Below are 20,284 nucleotides of genomic sequence, written 5' to 3' on the forward strand. Positions count from 1 at the left end.
CAAAACATGAGTTTGACCTTTAACATTATAAATATTTGTATTTTATACAGTCCGTGATTCGTACATTCTGGAGTTGCGTGTTTAATTCGTGCGTTATAATACAGTAAATTGTGATATGATTGATATGATAACTATTCATCCGTTAAACAGTTAGGACATTTACTGGAGTCTTTAAAATATGTTTATTCACGAACGAATTTGGTTCTGTAAATTGAAAGAATATACATGTATGTTGTCGTCTGCAGCAGCTGTGCAACTTCCTGACAGTTAGGGAGTCTGTTTTGTCGAATGCATACTTTATTTCCAGAAAATACTATATACCGTTAGTATTTCTATAGACCTCTTTCAAACCGCAAATATAACATATTGAAGGTATGTGCTTTAAACTGGAATTACGTCAGTGCAGAAAATGAAAGACGTCAAATGGATTACCATGACCCATTATTTTGGAAGATTGTGACTGTCAAACTTGAATTACACTTTTTCTGATAAAATTGTCTGTGTAATAATGTTATACATTTAGTACACGCATTGTTCTTAATTTCTAGATTTGTTTCCCCTGTTTTTCAAGGTGTATAACTTTAGACCACTGAAATGTTGAATGTTGGATTGTGTTGTTACAATCAAAGTTGTTTCAGAGAAAATAAAAAATAGTAACTGATATACCGGTACACTGAATTTCAACATTTTTCATTTTGAATTAAACATTTATCCCAGAGACTTTTGCAAATTACATTCAATAAGTTTTCATTGGCAAAAGGAAACCATTGAGTACAGTACCCACAATTGTGATGAATCATGGAGATAAAAAAAGATAGCTCCATGGATGAATTTACATCGTCATGGAAATGTATTCAAAATGCTTCAAATTGTAATTGTTTGTGGATATATATTAGAATATTACAATTTATACAAGTAGTATTCAATATTACTTATAAGTAATATTACTTACTATATTGTTACTACAGTTTGGTTCCAAATGTTTAAATTGCAAAAGCATCTATATTTTCATGTTGTAAAAACATTGTCACAATGGGTCATAAGCCACACACTGACCATTGTGAATTCTATACAGACAGAGCTGTATTCATCCACTAAATGCATTATAATCGGTTTGAAATCTGTGAAAGGTAATATGTATAAAAACATGGATTTCTGAAATTCAGTGCATTTCTATACATGATGTAAAATATATATGAATCATAATCATAATTGTAACTTGCCTAATTTTCTAGTGATCTCATAAATATATGATGTGGTTAAGTTTCTCGCTGTGGGACTGTAGTTATTTGCAATGGAATCACTGACATGGCGGCAAAACTTCAATTCTTTGAATGGTGCAGCTTGAGTCCAAGAGCCTCTCTGTAATATCTTTGGTTTTTCACTGAATGCAGGCTGAGGGGAGAACAATGCACATCAGATTTTAAATACATGTGTCAGATTTAAGTCAATAATGGGGTGCAAATAGATGAACCTCTGCTATATGGTGAGAAAAAACTAGTAAGAGTGTTTATTTTGTTATTTGTCATGAACGTTTCTTGTGTGACTTGTCAGCTTTTTATACACCAGAAGTTTATAACAAGTAGAACCGAGTACATGCACTAGAAATCTGACTTCAATCATGCAGAAATACTCAAATATATACAGGTGGGGAGTTCAGTTTTCAAGTGTATACTTATATATGTCCTATCTCATCTGTAAGATTTCCTACACTAATATTGACTGGCAATGCAAGCAATAGCATACGTGCAACATCTCCTACCACAAGTGAACATGGATCACCCCCAATTTACCCCGGTACTGTTCTTTGTGTAAATTGCACTATGACTGGGTGCCAATGGAAATGAAACTTACCCAAATATGGTGAAAATGGATAAGTGTTATACTACATATATCGGTATGTAGACTGGCCCAGCTGAGGTAATTTTTTTTCAGTTAAATGATAAAAAAAATTGGAAAAAATAGTTTTGTGAAAGGTGGGGTGAACACGAAACTACCAGAGTCTGGGTGATTTCGCGGTTACAGGGGACTTCGCGTTAACACCTCCATTTTGCTATTTTTTTTATTTAATTTTAAATTTAAAAAAAAATAAATCACCCAGTCTGTGCCAGTCTAATCGGTATGTAAAGATCACATTTAAATTTACGTTCAGAAATGATCTGTATGCTGTGGATTTAAATTTCAAAACAATTGACCAAAAAGGAGAACATAATAACCATCACAACAAGGCATTTTGTTCATCAGAAAGTTTACAAACCATTAAATGTATGGTTAATGTGTATATAAATTGGTGCACAGCTCAGCGATCCTCGATTTACCCAACTACTGTATTATGCAACATGTTTTCAACATAGATGAACTTTTAGTACTTTGAATCCTGGTGACCCTAAGCCTTGTTGGGAATTGTGGGCTATTATTGTCCACTTTTGTAAGCAGTGAACAGTTGCCATTATATACATGTAAACAAAACACACCTGTGAGAAAAAAACACTTTGGTAACAGTCTGCTAAACTGTATTCAAATCAATATATTAATTAATTACATGTAATTGAAAATGCAACACCTTGACAAATTTCAAATATTTTTCTTTAGAATAACTACGGAGAAATTTCATGGACACAAAAATGCATGGCACATTGTAGTTTCTATAAATACCCTGTTGCTGGCAACTTTAATTGACATACAAGTGATATTTATGCAAAGTACTATTATCACTGTTTGTTTTTTTTGTATTTTTTTCAGTGATTGGGAATGAAATAAAGAACATCATATGCACTCCTCTTGTGGTATTTCAAATCACAGTTACTAGAAGAATTTATCTAGTAACCATGTTGAAATGTTTAAACATTATCAACAAAGTGTTCCCATCTTCAAAACCGTGCCAGCGATTTTTATCTTAAATGGAACGAGAGACAAAAAAACAAACTCATTTCTACCATGTAGCCATGACACCATTTTTTTACACTGACTCATGACTGTGTAACTTATTTTGAATCCAATGCTGTATTCACAGGCTGCCGAACATCATATTTAATATAAAGACAAAAGAGTATATATATAAATACACTTTACTTTAAAGGTTCATCTCATATCTCTAATTTATAATATCAGGTGATTGGTAGAAGAAAAATAACTAAGTTTATTCAATATGTTCACAGTGAGCGACAAATCCATATCTCATTGATGATCTCCCATTCCAGTGACCATGAAGGTCTTCAGATTGGGTTATATATTTAATAAAACATTAACCTTATCAATCTTCAAGACCTTAACTGACTTTTAAGTAATTGGCTACATGAGAGATAATTGAAAAATATAATGATGTAGGTGTGGTCCAGCTGTCATCAGTATATAACTGTGATATGAGATCCAAGCCTACCAGTACTACGAACTCAATACTACATATGCAAGTATCTCTGATAAAATTATCAAGCTATATTCCATATATTTTTGCTTTTTGCTTGAAAATATTCACCATGGATAAGTATGTATTTGTTTTCTTAACTGTGCAGTATAATTCTTCTAAAAATAGCAGTTGCTTTAAAGTGGATTGTTGAATTGAGAAACTGTGTGTACACTTGAGTGTGTTCAACTTCAAGTGGAGGGGGGTCAAAGTCACATTGTTGATATGTATTCATGGCCAAACAAACACAGGTTGCTTGGCAACCATTTATAATGTACAATTGTATACTAGAAGGCGTGTGAGGGGAGGTTCACATGCAATTCCACCACACCACTTTCATTGTAATGATGAAAGAAAACTGATGCAAGTTTATCAGTGCACATCGAAATTGGATATACTCATATACTCAGCTATTGTACATAGATGGCATTAGGTAGTTTTAGTAGAAAAGTAATTCTAATTAAACTACCTAGTATCACTAAATTGTGATTAATCTGAAATTGTGTTGATTATCGTAGAAGGAGTAGTAGTGGTGATAATATGAGATTATTACAAGGATACTGTATGCACAAAGGCAGTACAGTGGGAGTATTGACCGACGCATGCGGAGGTTGATGCGACGGCGTACTGTCTGAGAGCATACTTTGCAGTATCCTCATAATAGCCTCATAATGATGTCACCATTGTAAACTCAAGTGAAAAAATAATTAAGAAAAATTTAGACTTTATTCATAAAAAATAAACAAATCATTTGAGAACCAATGGATCTTAGACATGCATAATGATAATAGAAAACAAACCTTGGCTAAAAACAAACTAAGAACATACAGACAAGATTTGAAAATTACCTAATTAATATGCAGAACCATGGTCTTAGAAGGTTAATTGCAAAATTCAGGACAAGCAACCATGACCTTAAAATGGAGAAAGGCAGACATAATAATGTGCCGCTGGATAAAAGAACATGTGATATGTGCAGCCAAAATATAATTGAGGATGAGCAACATTTTGTAATGAAATGTCCAGTTTACAGTCACCATAGAAACAAATTATTCCTGACTGCACAAAATAAAGTTCCAAATTTTGATAAAGAAAATAGTCAGAATAAATTCATTTTGATTATGGCAAACCATACTCTAGCACCAGCCTTAGCAGTCTTTCTAAAAAACAGCTATGGAACAAAACAGCAACAACTATCGGTGTATTAGGCTACATTTTGTGTTCATTCTATATTCTGTATTCACCATTGGCTGCAAATTGTCTTTATTGTTTTTGATTTGTTTTATTTTTTTTAGAAAAGTTTTTATTTTCTGTTTTCTTTTTTAGATTGTAGTTTGTTTTAATTTCTTTCTGTAAGACCCTTTTTATCCTTTCCTAAGGATTTTATGCGTCTAATAAAAAAAAAAAAAAAAAAAATATTATTATGCATCTATACCTCCCAACAATACATAATGGCAATGCAGAAATCCCAAAAATTTAAAATAGAATCTGCGTGTGTAGTCCGGTCAAACCCTGGTGGCAGCCATATTTGTTTTTATTATTAGAGGACGCTTTATACTGATAAGGTAGGATGAAAATACCCCATAAAAGACTGCAAAATTATGACATGCTGTAATTTATGGCGTTATGGTGACAGATGTTTAATAATAGTACATCTGTTCGCAGTAAGGTAGACACAAACAAACACTTTGATTTTAGACAAGCAGCCTATCGGCTGAGATAGCTCCGCTGTTAGCAATGCACATTTCAATTAAAGAACTGAAGATATCATCAGAAAATGAACAATATGTGTAGTATTAAAGCAATCAGACTTTTTATAACTTTTTATCAAAAATATTAATTAAAATTAGATAATTGAAGAACAAAATCATCACGAAATGAAAAAATCTGAAAGAGGTCTACCTGTAGTACCTATGTAGTATATATAATATCAAAGCAATTGGACCTGCGGTTTTTAACAAGAAGTCGAAAATATTACTTTTTACTAAAAATGACAAAAATATTCATCAAAAATAGAGAATCAAACATATCATCACGAAATGAACAAATCTGAGAGAGGTCCACATGTAGTATTTATATTTGTAATATCTAAGCAATCGGACTTGTGGTTTTTAACAAGTCGAAAATATCACTTTTTACAAAAAATGACAAAAATATTCATCAGAACTTGAGAACAAATCTGAGAGAGGTCCACCCAAGGTACCTACATACCAAGTATCAACGCATTTGGGCTAGCGGTTTTAAAGAAGAAGTCCAAAATAGCATTTTTGACTAAAAATTACAAAAATATTCGCTATAAACAAGACAATTGAACATATCCACATGAAATGAACAAATCTGAGAGAGAACCACCCAACTTCCTTTGTGATTTTTAAGAAGAAGTCGAAAATGTAGTTGAAAGTTGGCGACGATGGACGCCGACGGACAATCAGTAATACTATGTATAAGCTCCGCTCGACTTTGTCGTCAGCAGAGCTAAAAAATGTGAAAGATTTAATTTATTTGGTTTTCTAATATGTTTTCCTACAAAATATTCATTTTATGGATTGGTTGAGATCAAAACTGTATACTCCCAATTTTCAATAAATTTTACGAGAAAAAAATATTTGGCAAATTTCTGGGAGAATTTTGTAGAAGCGTACTGGTGAGTCCCGCAGTCCTTATAGACCGGTATGTCCCATCATCTTTCGTGAAATTTGATCTTTTAAAAGGCTGCCAAGATCTCATTGAGAATGAGAGAGCAATGAGACTTGTTTTTTCTTCTGAACAGTCTTTCATTCTCTAATATTCATTGCATCTACTGTTCCCTCTGACCATGGTTTTTAGAACAGTGGTGGCAAAGGAGGTAGAGAATGCAACTGTATTTGGGGGACAAAAACAAGTCATGTGGCCGTCTCGCTCTCAACATGATCCCCATTAATGAATAAGGTGTACTGTCAAATACTTTTAATTTAATTTTACATGGAATTTATTTTCACTGGAGGCTTGATTCTATGAAAATAAAATCCTGCAAAAAATATACCTTTTTTCTTGTATTTTACATTAAACTCATCAAGAATCAGAGAAAATAAATTCCATATAAAACACCTAAAAATTGATTCCAGCTGAAATAAAGTATTTTACAGTATTATCAAATAATGGCAAATTATAGTAGAAATTTAATGGTTAACCGTTTTGAGTGTACTGCTCACGTCATCGAGTCCCAATCTGTGTGACATGTACATGGCATTGCTGTTATAGTCAAGCAGCTTGTTTACTTACTTTTGATGTTGAAATCAATTATCAATCAAAACTAAATTGCATATAAAAAGTGCTTTACTTAACAGTGCCATAGTTTTATTACTAAGTCCATCGTTATTCTTTTCTGCCTCTTTAGGTATACTTTAACCTGATGGTTTGAATAAGCCTGTGTCAACAGAGGTCACTTGCAAACACAGGTTGCTGAGATTGATTCCAAGTGTCGCTATGAGAAATTATGACATGTGATCCAGGAATACATGTGAACATCTCGGGTCAGAGTATTAACATAGTATTCTGTATGTTGTGTTGCCTGGATAGGCAAATTACAGGCATCACTAACTGTGTAGATAAACATGGAGTTGTCATGCTGCTACAGTAGCAAATTATTTTCACAATTTTCAATGTAAGCATAAGGTTAGTAAACATAATTTTAATTATTTTTCTGTCTCGTTTTACATTTTGCACATTTTTTACCAAGGGCTTTTTTTTTAATTAGGATAAATATAATTTTTTATTGCTTACAGTGCTTGATTACAAAAAAAAACTTTTAAATAGGTGTAACAAAAGTTGACTTTGACATTAAAAAGGCATTTTGTAGATTTGTATCATGGACTGGACTTGAGACTTCAAGTTAATATCAAGTTCAGGCAATTGGTGAATTTTATCTGTTTGGCTATGAGAAAACATGTATATTATAAAAATTTGGAAGTACTAAATATTACCTGTTAATTCATTGTTCTATTGAAATAAGGTATAAAAACAAGGTATATTAGATAATTACTAACTACAAGTGGTTGTTCATGGTGCAGTTTATTTCTTAAGGCTAACCAATACAGTTTGATTAACAAGGATGTGTTCAAAGTGCATGGACATGCAGGAGTTCTCATGAGAACATGTTCTGTTGTTCATGTATTAGCATGGAGCAAACTATTGCAACTACCATACATTTGAAAATAGGTGTGTGATATTTTTTTTGGAAAGCGTAGTTCCTAGCATGTTTCATTAAAAGCACTATGCTACCATTAAACTGTACTAAATTTTGAGACTTGTAAACAGTAATGTGACATTACATGATGCACTGAGAACCCCATATCCATTGTTGTGTATGGAAAGTGTAAGGGATTTAAAGACAGGGCAGCTGATCTGCATACTTGCTTCTGTGAGAGCAGATTCTACTCTACTAAGTGATTTCCCCCTCAGGCAATTCCAGTACGTGTTACGATGAATGCTGAGAAATTGATAATGTGGATATTGCAAATTACTTTCAGAGATATAGTACCGGTAGTACATACAAACAAGGCTTGAACTAGTGTCATGGTAATCGTTTTCTGAAAATTGTTGAGTGTCAAAAAAAAAAACCCTGTAGCCAAACAAACACATTTAGTACCACGTATAAACAAGTGCGAACACTGCTCAAGGTGGCATATATGTGCTTGCTGTCACTGTCTTCAACGACTATAATTACTTTTCTACCAACTGAACTGTGCATTTAATTTATAGTTGTTTTTTTACCAATTGACATTCTCATGTCGCGTATCCTAGAAAAACAAACTGTGCAAACATGAGAGGGATGAAAGAAAATACTTGATAAGGTGGATGGGGGGGATTTCTTTCATATTGCTTTAAGGTATGTTGGAGATCTGGTTGTAGGCCCAACACACTGAACAGTTATACAATGATAGGGTGAACAATAATCAATATTGTTAATTTATTTCTATTTTCAATAGAACGTCATTATAGAAGCACACTCTGCATTAAAATAGATGTACGGTAGAGCGACCATTGAACATCATTGTATTGTGTGCACATTAATTTGTGATGCCCCACTGCACAAACTGCATTGATGTCACCATAGACCTTTCCTCTAGCTTGGCATCACATTTACGCAGGAGCCTGGGTAAACAAATTTGCCACTCCTGTGCTCAATGTCATTGCATCCATGCTCATCGCTAGCTGACAGTCAGCTCGGTTTGATTGTCGTCTTCTATATTGGTTCCCACAAGGTTTGAAAATTGATTAGCCGGAGAGTGAAATTACATATCAGGCTTGGTTTGATTCGTTCAATTAATAACGAAATTGCAAGGAGTGCTTCACAGGTAACTGGATTCTGCGCAATTCGATGTTTACTTTAATCATCCCAGGGGACAAAGTTTGATGCCCTTTATTCATGTAACACCATAGGTTTTAGATCAGATCCCAAAATAAATTCAATGATTGCTAAAAAAAATTCAGCTTGTGTTTATTCTATGTAAACAGAATGAAGTATTGATTTGGGGTTTTCTTACTCAAATATATTTGTTTATATTTTAGTAATTAGAAATGTGATATTGTACATGCAGTTTGATTGCTCAGCACTTTATTTAAAACGAAAGTATATTGTTGCTTTCTGTATATACCATATTTTCTCTATTTGAATTAAGTCTATCATTTTACATAGATGGTGATTATGCTTATATTCAAAGTGCATGTACCTTTAAAGAGTGGAGGTCGTCACGCCACACCACCACACCACTGTGTTCAATATGGGTCCCATAGGAATGTATGCAACATGTTTATTAAAATACATTGTTTGTTTAAACAAAGTTCCGAACATGTACTGCTCTATGACTACCACCTTCTAATTACCCGTAACTCCTACCGTATTTGCTCTATCAGAAGCGCAACCACACAATAATAATAATAATGAATTTATTGCATCATTAGAAATAATTTCCATTGGTTGACAGCAATAAAATGTTAGTAATAAAGTACAATACATATAAAACTAAAGTAAAAGTAAAATGTCAGTTATTTCTGATTTCAAATATTTTGTATAAGTATTCACCACATGACTGTAAATACAGTAACTGTAATTCTGGAACCAAATCCAACCAAATTTGGTGTACATAGACTTTCATTTTCAGCGTAGGATTATAGTTAGCTCCATGTCACTGAACAAAATTCTTCAATGCATCAAAATATCTTCACCCAGGGAACCAGTGTAGTGGCAAAATGCTACTGAATAGCGCACACCCATTTGAAAAGTAGCATGGTGATGACATATTGGTTAAGAAAACATTTTATGTATTTTGCGATGATCCATCAATGGGTGGATTCATGTAGCGCCTACCTCTAGTTCCTCAGTATTGATTCGCAATCTTTGTTTGTCGATGTCAAGAAAATAGTGTTATATATGTACAGGTCTTTCAAGATGTAGCGAATTCCGTAAAAAGTCCATAGTTATTAAAGAATTGTTGATACTCCAGCTAAATCTGCTGATATTACACTTAATGAACTAAATTCACTGGTGTGTGGCTATTTCAAATTGTCTTACTTGCTTACTTAATAGGCTGTGACTGTCATGCAGTTTGCATTTGAATTTTGGATAGCACTTATATTGAGAACAAGACATTGTGTTGACCACCTCTTTTCAAATTAATTTGGATATTTTGGACAATAGAATTGTAACACAATCAATAATATCTCTATTTATACATGTGACTGTCGTGCATTTGAATTTGGGATAGCACTTATATTGAGAACAAGACATTGTGTTGACCAGCTCTTTTCAAATTAATTTGGATATTTTGGACAATAGAATTGTAACACAATCAATAATATCGTTATTTATACATTTTCATCCAAAACTCTGGACAGTGTTATTCTCATCGATATCCAAGGATGGTAGTTTCATCAATATGATAATATAAAATTATTAATTATAATAAAAGATACTATGTTATAAATTTGTTTCCAAGAGTGAAATACTATACTTGCCAGATAAAATTTTCCGAAAGGTTTTTCTGCATTCATTGCATTTCAATGCGCCTGTATTTTGCTCCCGCCTGGAGGCATTCAAGTCATTAGCATGTACAATCGATTGTTGCCAAATAAATGCCTTTTCATGAAAATAAATGTTCTATAGCCATTCTAGACATGATTGTATTGTCTCTCTTTTTAGTTTGTATAAAGTGACTGGGTTGCTAGAATCAGATCAATTTTCAACTGTCTACATACTGAGCACTTAGTCTCTTGTCCATGACTACAACTCAGCTTAACAGTATTCTTGTAATCAAGTCTGTCTCATTTACTTCAAAGCTGTCATACTGGGCCACATTTACTAGAAAAATATGAGATTTTAGGGGTCAACATAAAAAAATGTGGCTTTTAGTGATAATAAAACAATGGGCAATATATAACATTTCTGGGTCATTTACTGTCATCAACGTACCTGGGGGTAACTTTAGAATGAGGTTGGATAAGTGGTGAGCAATATTTTGCTCAACAAGTCAGATAAGTAATTTTTGTCAAAAGCAGCGAGTTTAAAATCAAGGATAGATCTTTTCATATCCAGAACTTTTACACTTTCTTTTTTCAGTATATAGCGATAATATGTATTTCCATAAAATGTTTTAAAGAACTCACTGACTTTTAAATATAAATATTAAATAGCAGCTGACTCTTCTACCCACCCCTATTTATTTCAAAGTATTACACAGGAACATTTTGCTCATTGTTCACAACGAGGATGTCTAATCTGATCTGGTGAGCACAATTTTGCTGACTGAATTTGTTTACCATTTACCTACCCTCCTTTAGAACAGTGGTTTTTCAATGAACTGGTCATAAACTAAAATGCCAATATACTCCATATCCTACATCTATCCACTATATGATACATGTGTAAAACACAATTACAGGCCATGTACCGAGGTAAGCATCTATTATTACATGATTAAAGATACTGTGAATAATAATTACCAAAATTTTATGTTTAATAATCATCTGCACATCAGGATAGTTTTACCAGATAGTTAATACAGCTTAATTTTCTAGCTATGCTATCTATCCTTAATTAATTGAATCTTACATTAAACATTATTTGCTGTTATTTAATTACTAATTAAACCATAAATGAATTCACATTATCTCCAAAGTTTGCTGCTAATCAAATATTTCTCTAGTTGTGTTTATTTAATGATTATAACAACCACTCTTACCCCATATGCAAGTTATTGCCAATTTAATGTATTTTTAATGAGTTTTTTTTTTGTCTGATTTAGACTTTCTTTTTTTAAATCCACAATCAGTATTCTCCCTAGGGCATAATAACATAGTTAGGTTCCGACACACACTACTACATGATTTTTAATAAAAAAGTAATTCAACAACCGCTCAATGTCTATATTGGTATGCCAATCAGGCATGACTATTTCTGGCCTTATAAGTGGAGAATATACATTGCGAGGTATACATCAGTTTGTTGCTGTCACTGTTACTGTGGACTGCCTTATTGTTGGAATTTTGTTGACAACTGCAATAGTCTTTAGACGTTTAGAGCGACAAAACCACAAGACTCGTTTTTTTACCCTCAAACAGTGTTCCATACCCTGGTTACATAGGTTAGGAGAACAGTGGATGAGATTATGAGAAAATAAATGGAATATTATTTGTAGGACAAAAACATGTCCTACGGTTGTCTCACACTAAACGATGTCTCAGCGTCCATTTGCACCTGAGGTAATATTTCAGTTGACGCATGTAATTTACTTTCACTGATTTGTCACAAAGTCCAATTATTCGGTAAACAGGGTATCTAAATTGATTTTATTCTCAATGATAACATTGAAAACAAAGTATTCTTTAGTATTAGGATTATTTTACCTATTAGTTGTCTATTTTAGCATTATTTATATACCGTAAACATATTCTAATTTCACCTGTCATATTCAAAAATCGCAAAGTAAATCAATATTTTTTTTTAAATATCTTTATATGTATTTTGAGAACAATACAAATGTGTGTATGATATTGGAGAATATGGATGTTTCAGATATGCTTGAATTAAAAAGGTATGATTTAAAGCCCATTTTTATCTCAAAAATGTCGGTTTTAAAAAAAGGGCAAGTTGAATCATAACATGATTATATATAGTAAATTAATAATTGCTATAAAGTATTGAAAATTCAATATTTGGTGAGTTGCAGTTTTTCTGAATTTTTCTTATTCACAAAATTTTGTCTCCTGTGGGATTAAAAGCTTTTATGGTTTAACTGTAATTAATTGATGAATTAGGTATACTGTATTTACATAGCCAACAGTACAAGGATAATGTTTTGATCAGAAAGAATGTGGGAGACTTAAAAATCAAAATACTACCGATATTCACTATTTGATTCAGAAAAAAAATTATGTCAAGCTTTCCGTCATTGGCAATATGCATTTTATTTACTCATTTTAAAATTCATGTTACTAGGGAGCAGACTCAACTAGTTGCATTTCAGATTACTGTTGCTTCTCAGCTGCAGTTATCAATTTACTCAGCTTCTTACATACATATATGTGTATTTTAATTAGTTTTATGATCTGTCTTGTGCGCTGTGTAATTTAAATTTATCTTTACCTTTGTAAAAATTGCTATGCAATGTATTGTCCTATTGTATAGCAGACTGAACACATCCCTTTTACTGTCATTGTTAATCTATATCATTTTAAATGTCCTGTCATTGATAATTTTAAAAACTAGGTGACAAATTAAATGGAGGAATACATTTGAAAGGGCTTTTTTCTGTGGTACTAAAATTATACCCACCTGTCAGATTTAAGATGTGAAGAATAATCAAGGCCATTGAAACTTATATATAGCGGTTGAAAATAATCCATCTGAATGACTTGGTTATCCTCAAAACATTGTACCGGGGTAAGTATACTTTGCAGGCATTCTAAAGTCTAATAGTGTATACAGTATAGAACGATAGTGGGATTGCTATTAAACTGTGACTGGCATTGCAGCTCTCATATCTGTGTCTTGGGACAAATATTAATTATGCAAATCATAATTAACATCTTTAATTCCAACATGCTATTTATATGAACAATTTCATGTCTCCGTGCTGATCGTGGTCAATTTGAAATTCAATTATTTTATCTCCATGGGCGCAGCAATAAAGAAAACTGTTTCGCCCAGACAATTTAATTTCTGATGCTTTTCTTTATATATTTCAGCTCAGCCAACAGGTGGTTTAATAGCCAATTCTTTGCAGTCCAATGGATATCAGCAGGGGGTGTTCATTGATGTTTAATATAACATTCAATACCAGCATGCGAGAGTTGATTGAAAAATTCAATCTTAATTGGAAGTAGAGTAATGAAACACGGCAGAGAATGGACATTTTTGCTATTGAATCTAAAGCAATATACTAACCTGTGGGGCGCTAAGTGGCGGCAAGTGAGCTATAATCGTAGGACGATGTTGTAGTTCAAAATCATTGGGTTGTGCTGCTAAGTGGTGCACTGGAACATTCTGCAATTGAAAAAAAAAAACAGAAATCAATGGCGAAATAGAAAAGGTAGTTACTAAACAAGTTCACACATATAGTCATTGAAATTCAACATAATATTTTTTCAGTATTTTTGTTATTAAAATCATAATATTTATATTTTTCAAAACATAATACTAATTGTGGACAGGTAGTATTGCCTGAATTGTTTTTTTTATTTTAGGTTTGACTTTTTGTTTTCCAATGAAATAAGGTAATAAGTATTATTTCATTATTCATTGTTTATTGACACAAAATATTTATTTACATAATGTTTTTCACCAATCTTAATATATCTTTTAAGCATAGTTTAATTAAAGTAACCTAAAATAAAGTAAATATAAATATTACTGATGCTTTTAATAATATTTTTGAGTGTAAATCTTTCATTATAATATTTCTTACAATAAAAATACATGAATAGATTCACATTTTTAAATTTACTGCAATAATTCAGAATGATTGCAAATCTTTATATATTTCTGACATGCCCCCAATAAATACATCACATAATTAACCCACAACAACAATGAACTTAAAGTGGTGCCTTCAAATTATGTAAATCAAGTCATATTTACTAGCTTGTAATTTATGCAATACATTCAAGTTACATTCCCAAAGCTGAATTCACAAAATGATATGTACCTGTTATACCAAGTATATAATTACTGCAGTGACGCCAGATGGAGGTCAGCCTTGGAATGAAATGTTATACTGAGTATGTGCAATTATGTAATAGCACGCAAACTAATGTTTCCTGTTTATATTTCTAATTCATTCTAGTATTTATTTATTTATTTTTTGTTTGTTTTTTATATGGACTCATTTGTCTGAAATAAAGAATAATATATATTGCATTAAAAATGTCAGATTTGTTTGTTTCTTCTAGAAATATTCTCCTTTGTGTCTAATACTAATGATCCGATCACAGCATAGATTTAGACAGTTTAAGTAAGAATAATATATTGTCAATAGGTAATCCCATTTACCATTGCTAATCCATAAGATTATCCAGGCATTGAATCAAATTTCAGCATTAAATTGAAGTGTCACATCACAATGCTGTGTCTGTGCATTACCTAAAGTATAACAACATGGGTAAACCCCTCAGGCTCACGTTCTATAATATATCAAAATATAAAATCCATCCATTGCAACTGTCCTGGTAATTTACGACTACAGTCCATCATCATCTTGTATATTGTCTGTTTCTAGCCCCCCTCCCCACCCTCTTGATGTATATCTCTAGAAACTGTTTTCTATTCAAGATGATTGATATATACATGTTGCTAGGCAACACAACACAAGAATCAATAATATCATATGGAGCAACATATTGAATGGCTATTTATGAATGTCAGTTCTCTCCTTTCTGAAGTGAATTATTGCAGTAAACTTCAACTTTTGACCTTACAGCAGCTCAGAGTTTGCATACCCAATTTGTTTGTGCTGGGTGATGTAATTGACATTTATCTCCATTTTAAAAATATCATTTTGGCATGAACTAACATATTCTACTAAATATTCATCTTTTGCTTTGAAACAAATTAAAAATACCCCACCTTCAATAAAAAAAAAATTCGTTTTTGCAATCACACAAGTCAAATGTGAAAGTCTAATATTTTAATAGCTTTCCAGCCTCAGTGTGTTATTTTATCGATATATGTACGCACAGAATGTCACATTACTCCAAACTCATCCACAAGTGAATTCAACATAGTATTCGTTGCTGTTATTAATGAACCAGTGACAGTGAAAAGCCTGCGGTGAATTCATTTTCTGTGCAAGTGGTTAGACAATTTAATACTATACAAAACATGCACGATAATTTATCAACGTCGAAGAACACTTCATATATATATGTTGAGGCTAGCTGAAGATGCCGTTATCTGTTTTGGATGATGTAAATATATTCACACATATAAGCTAACAGAGCCACTGAGAAATAGGTGAAAGCTGTCCACCGCACGGACAAGTATTGTTCTGTGGTGTGTATTGTCTAAATGTTTTGTGTGAATAGAATGAAATACACGATTATATAAAGCAGTGTATGTCGTACAATGTCCCACTGTGTCCTTGGTCTAATATGTGTCATCTCTGTGTTATTCCAAGGCGTAGACAGAGGAGTGCTCACTACAAAGGGCAATCAACGGCGGTGCCAGTGATAAAGCTAGTAAACTGTTATCCAGTTGCGAAGTTAACACCAGTTAATAATTGTAAACCGTGCTCTTGAACTTTAGGGAAAATAAAACACTTGTCATGTTCTCCCCGCTAATAATGGCTCACATTTTATTTTATAGCGTCGTTGTTGAGTTATTGGCCCTCGCTTGTTCTTTACTACGAGAAAAGGACACAACACTTAAACTTTAATACCTCCACAGATGTTCCTGAATATACGACGACCATTCTCTTCTGCTACCATAGTTTAGATTCTAAAATTGTGTCCTGCAGTCACCTGCATAATTAATGCATCTCTGTAGTAGACAAAAAGTTCTGAATATATATATTTTTAATTCGGTATATCGTATATTATATATATTGGTCAGTAATGTATATATTTTCCGTTCACGTCAGCTTCGCTAAGGAAATGACAGGAGCAGGTGGTTCCTGTTTTCACCAGTCGTTTACTGTTTCTTAATGTACATGGATCACTGACATTGCCTATTAACCATATTGTATAGTGTATCCATCAACGACAGAAATTGCATTCTAGTGTTTAGTGCTCTTCCAGTGAAATGCGATAGGTGTGTCCTATTAAATATTGTGTTCCAGGGTTCCATCAAACTGTTTTGATATTTGGTTCGTTTCAGTCTTCAATAGAGTGATTTTCTTTGTTGTCGTTTCATTGTACACACTAATGCGGGATATTCTAGGGCGGGTTAAGTCCGCACATTTCATCGTATTCGTCTAGTGTATATACTAACTGATTGAGTCCTGCGTGTTAAGTGTAATTGCGTCTCGGAGAATTTCAATTTAGATTATATTGAATTCGGCGTGCTAGTATAATTATAGACTGCCCAATGTTAGTTCTGCTAGCCGTCTCGCCATCTCGTATAGTTGCAAATGTCGCATCGTCGCGATGAGATAGGAATGTATCCTTTTATCATTTTGTATATATAATATTTATTAAAATGTATTTTAATTTGCAATCCACATCATAATAATGAACTTACATTGCCGTATCGAGGAATAGGCGCAGTAGTATGCCTCCACCCATCAACATGTATGGTATCATGTATATTACTAGTAAAGTGTAGCACCGGTTGAAACATAAAACATGAGACCACGTCGACGCTGGTATGTAGGATTACCAATCGCCTGCGGGGGATTTGGGAGGTATGAGCAAGGCTGTTTTTTTTTCTTCTGGTGTGCGATAAACAAAAGCACACTTTGTCTACACGTAACAGAAAGGCTTATGTGGATCAAAACAAGGTAGTTTTAATGAGGTGAGAATTGAATAAAAGCTAACAGAAAAGTGTCAATGGTGAAATGACGTGCCTATATACGTCGCATTCTGTTTATGTTAATATCTGAAGATATAGAAGCAATTTAGACGGTATAAGATGAGGTGGTTAGTGGAACTATCTCCTCCGCGATTATCCAAGAAAACCTACATTCTATGTCCTGAACTATGGATGCCACGTGATGATTTATAGCGTCCGGTCTCCATGGCAACCGCATTTATTCGAGCTGAATCCTCCGTGATAGAGTGGCAACACTTCGATATCAATTTAATCTGTTTGAAATTACCGATGAATCTTGTTATATCTGTTCTCGTCGAGTGTTGAATCGGAGAAGCAGAAGTACAACTCAATCTGTCGATGGTTTTATTAAAACAACGCGCTGTTATTATTGATGATTTCTAATTACAATCAGCATGTGTCCACGGCGTCCTTAAAGTCTCGGGTCGTTTTGCATATTACATGTTAATATTGAGCAATAGCACACAGTGGGGAGTAATTCTTGTTCATATTACTTTGCACGGACCTTCTAGCAATATACGTAACAAACTGACGCGGTTCCTGGCCTAAAATAAAATGCCTTTTCACAATACATGGTTTCTGAGTATTTAACATTTCTAAAAATCTGTACACTGATGTTCGCATGTTAATTGTTATAACTTTCACAATTCCAATATATTATGTTCCATAGGAATTGAATATCACAATGTAGAGATGCCCAGCAGTATAAAACTCAGTTACAGCTCCTTGAATCTCACTCGCCATTGTAATAGCCCTGAGGCGGCAAGTCATTGTTTATAGATAGAATTTCAAAATAATACGAGAATGTTTGTTGCAGCCAGAAGCACCAACGCAACGCAAATTAGATAGTAACACGATGATATGGTCGGTATTCGGTAGTTATAATAGCACGTATGTGGGAATGAATAGTCTTTATTCGATTTAGGAGCCTAACAGTGGTTTGAATCGGATTACGGTCCTTGTAAACGCACCGGCGTGAAATACTCTACAGCCAGAATAATAATATCCAAAATAAATGAACAAGTACACGATCGATTGACCAATGCGGTGTGAAAATAACCAGACAAGTCATACTAAATTACAATCAATATACGCTGATTGTAGAGACTATGATAAATTTATTTCATTCAAACGCGTACCACATTACGGTAATTGCAAGGCACGTTTAACCATTTTACCGCGCTGCCTGCTTTGTGGTCCTTTTTAAAGACTTCTGAAGGAAATAACCCGAATTCGACCTCGAAACGTGTCAGTATTCAACATGTTGTCTGTTCGAGTTGAGCCGATGAGTTGCGGTGAATTCAAAGTAATAACACTGGTGCTACCGTAGAATGAATACACCTTATAGGTTTGGGTGTGTTGACTTGGGTGTGTGTGCACGGACTACAAATATGTGCGGTTTAGACAAATGTTGTCTCCCGGAACAAATATATAGTATTGCTGCTAACTTAATTTTCGATTGAAATAACGACGAGTTACTTGTATTTTAATATACGAGGTAGGCGTATACATACATTTACGGGTTTAAGTATTGAATGTCAACGTCGATCGAACTAAATGGTCGGGCACTTCCTTACCCACTATTACTATATATCGTCGGCATATCGCTCAATTTCAACAAACACCTACCCTGACATCTAATGATACCGTGCAACATGACGCACGGCAGTGTGCTGTGCCTACTCCACGTCAATATTTAGGGCTAAACACCGAGACAGCACTCTCTGTGAGGACTGTGTCGATTGTTGTGGTCGAAAGAAAAACATTGATATTGTAAAGCGTACATGTTTCTGGTTGTAAAGCTTGCCTTGTCTAGAGGCGATGATTTTACTGAGTACGAGAATGAATATACAGTAGAGTGCGATTGGGTTACCCTCCTTCGGCAGTGTTGATCAGAGCGATATCCGAAGTAAAAGAAATGTGGACCACTATACGTCGCCTACAGTCAGCGTATAGGATTATATACCGTGATCTTATCGATACGAGTGCTGCCACTTAACGTGAACTAATGGTCGGTGCTCTATAAACCGCTGGCTGTTAATCGAGTTACCCCTAGGTGTGCAGTCTGTAGTGTTGTCATCGACGTATACTGGGTTGAAATGTCCCCCCATGTGCTTCCTTTTTACGGGGAAACTTGATTAATAGTGTCCAGAATGAACGACTGCCTTACCTCTTTACTCGTCATTCTGTAGTATCTCTCATTAAAACTTCGACAGTCTATATCCTATTAAGCTAATCATCTCTCACAGCGATCGAGATACATCGATCGAATATTCCGTACTGTATTTGCGCCCACCGAATTTAAGCATTACAGATATTCCAAGTATATACATGTATATATGTAGACTCCCATTCAGTGTGTATGGTATGGCTTCCGAAGACCTGTGTGTGTATATCCTACAACTTTGGAGTTATCGTGTTTTGTCCACTGCGTATGCGTACAGTGGATATGTAGATACGGTCTCTAAGAGATGCGAACCTGTTGAATATTAATAAGCTAACGAGATTCCCCGTCGCTCTGCCCTTTGTTGTCCGGTGGAATACTTGAAACGTTGGAGACGCACTTGTTGCACAAGCATGCACCCGAACACAATAAAAGTCGAAGTTCAAAATAAAAATAGTATTGTTGGCAAACGAAGAGTCGTGAATAGGAGACACTTTGTATTACGGAAGTTAAGTATCACAACAACAACCGAAAAACCCCGGGGAATTTAAAAGTCGGATTAAATGAAGAATACTCGGTTGTGATTGTTGTCTCGTGGGGAGCTATGATTGTATAAAATCAATTAAAGCTTCATTATTAATTTGATCGACTTTTTAACGGGGAGGGTAGGGAGTTATTCTATGACCCAGGTCAATCA

The 20,284-nt window shown here is 33.9% G+C and overlaps 1 protein-coding gene across 1 annotated transcript in view; it reads right to left on the reverse strand.

Annotated features, from left to right (window-relative positions):
* The window catches only part of LOC100376541 (dynein axonemal heavy chain 3-like), a 118,864-nt gene extending 99,023 nt beyond the window's left edge, over positions 1 to 19,841 (reverse strand). Inside the window, exons 1-3 of the mRNA XM_085497361.1 lie at positions 19,594 to 19,841; positions 13,827 to 13,925; positions 1,224 to 1,395 (exon numbers count right to left, since the gene is read on the reverse strand). Of these exons, the coding sequence (XP_085353487.1) occupies positions 1,224 to 1,395; positions 13,827 to 13,925; positions 19,594 to 19,608 (286 nt within the window). The 5' untranslated portion in view covers positions 19,609 to 19,841. The remainder of the gene's footprint in view (positions 1 to 1,223; positions 1,396 to 13,826; positions 13,926 to 19,593) is intronic.
* Positions 19,842 to 20,284: the final 443 nt, after the last annotated feature.

Source organism: Saccoglossus kowalevskii, chromosome 3 (assembly GCF_978046115.1).
Source record: "Saccoglossus kowalevskii chromosome 3, keSacKowa6.1, whole genome shotgun sequence".
NCBI classification, from domain to species: domain Eukaryota; kingdom Metazoa; phylum Hemichordata; class Enteropneusta; family Harrimaniidae; genus Saccoglossus; species Saccoglossus kowalevskii.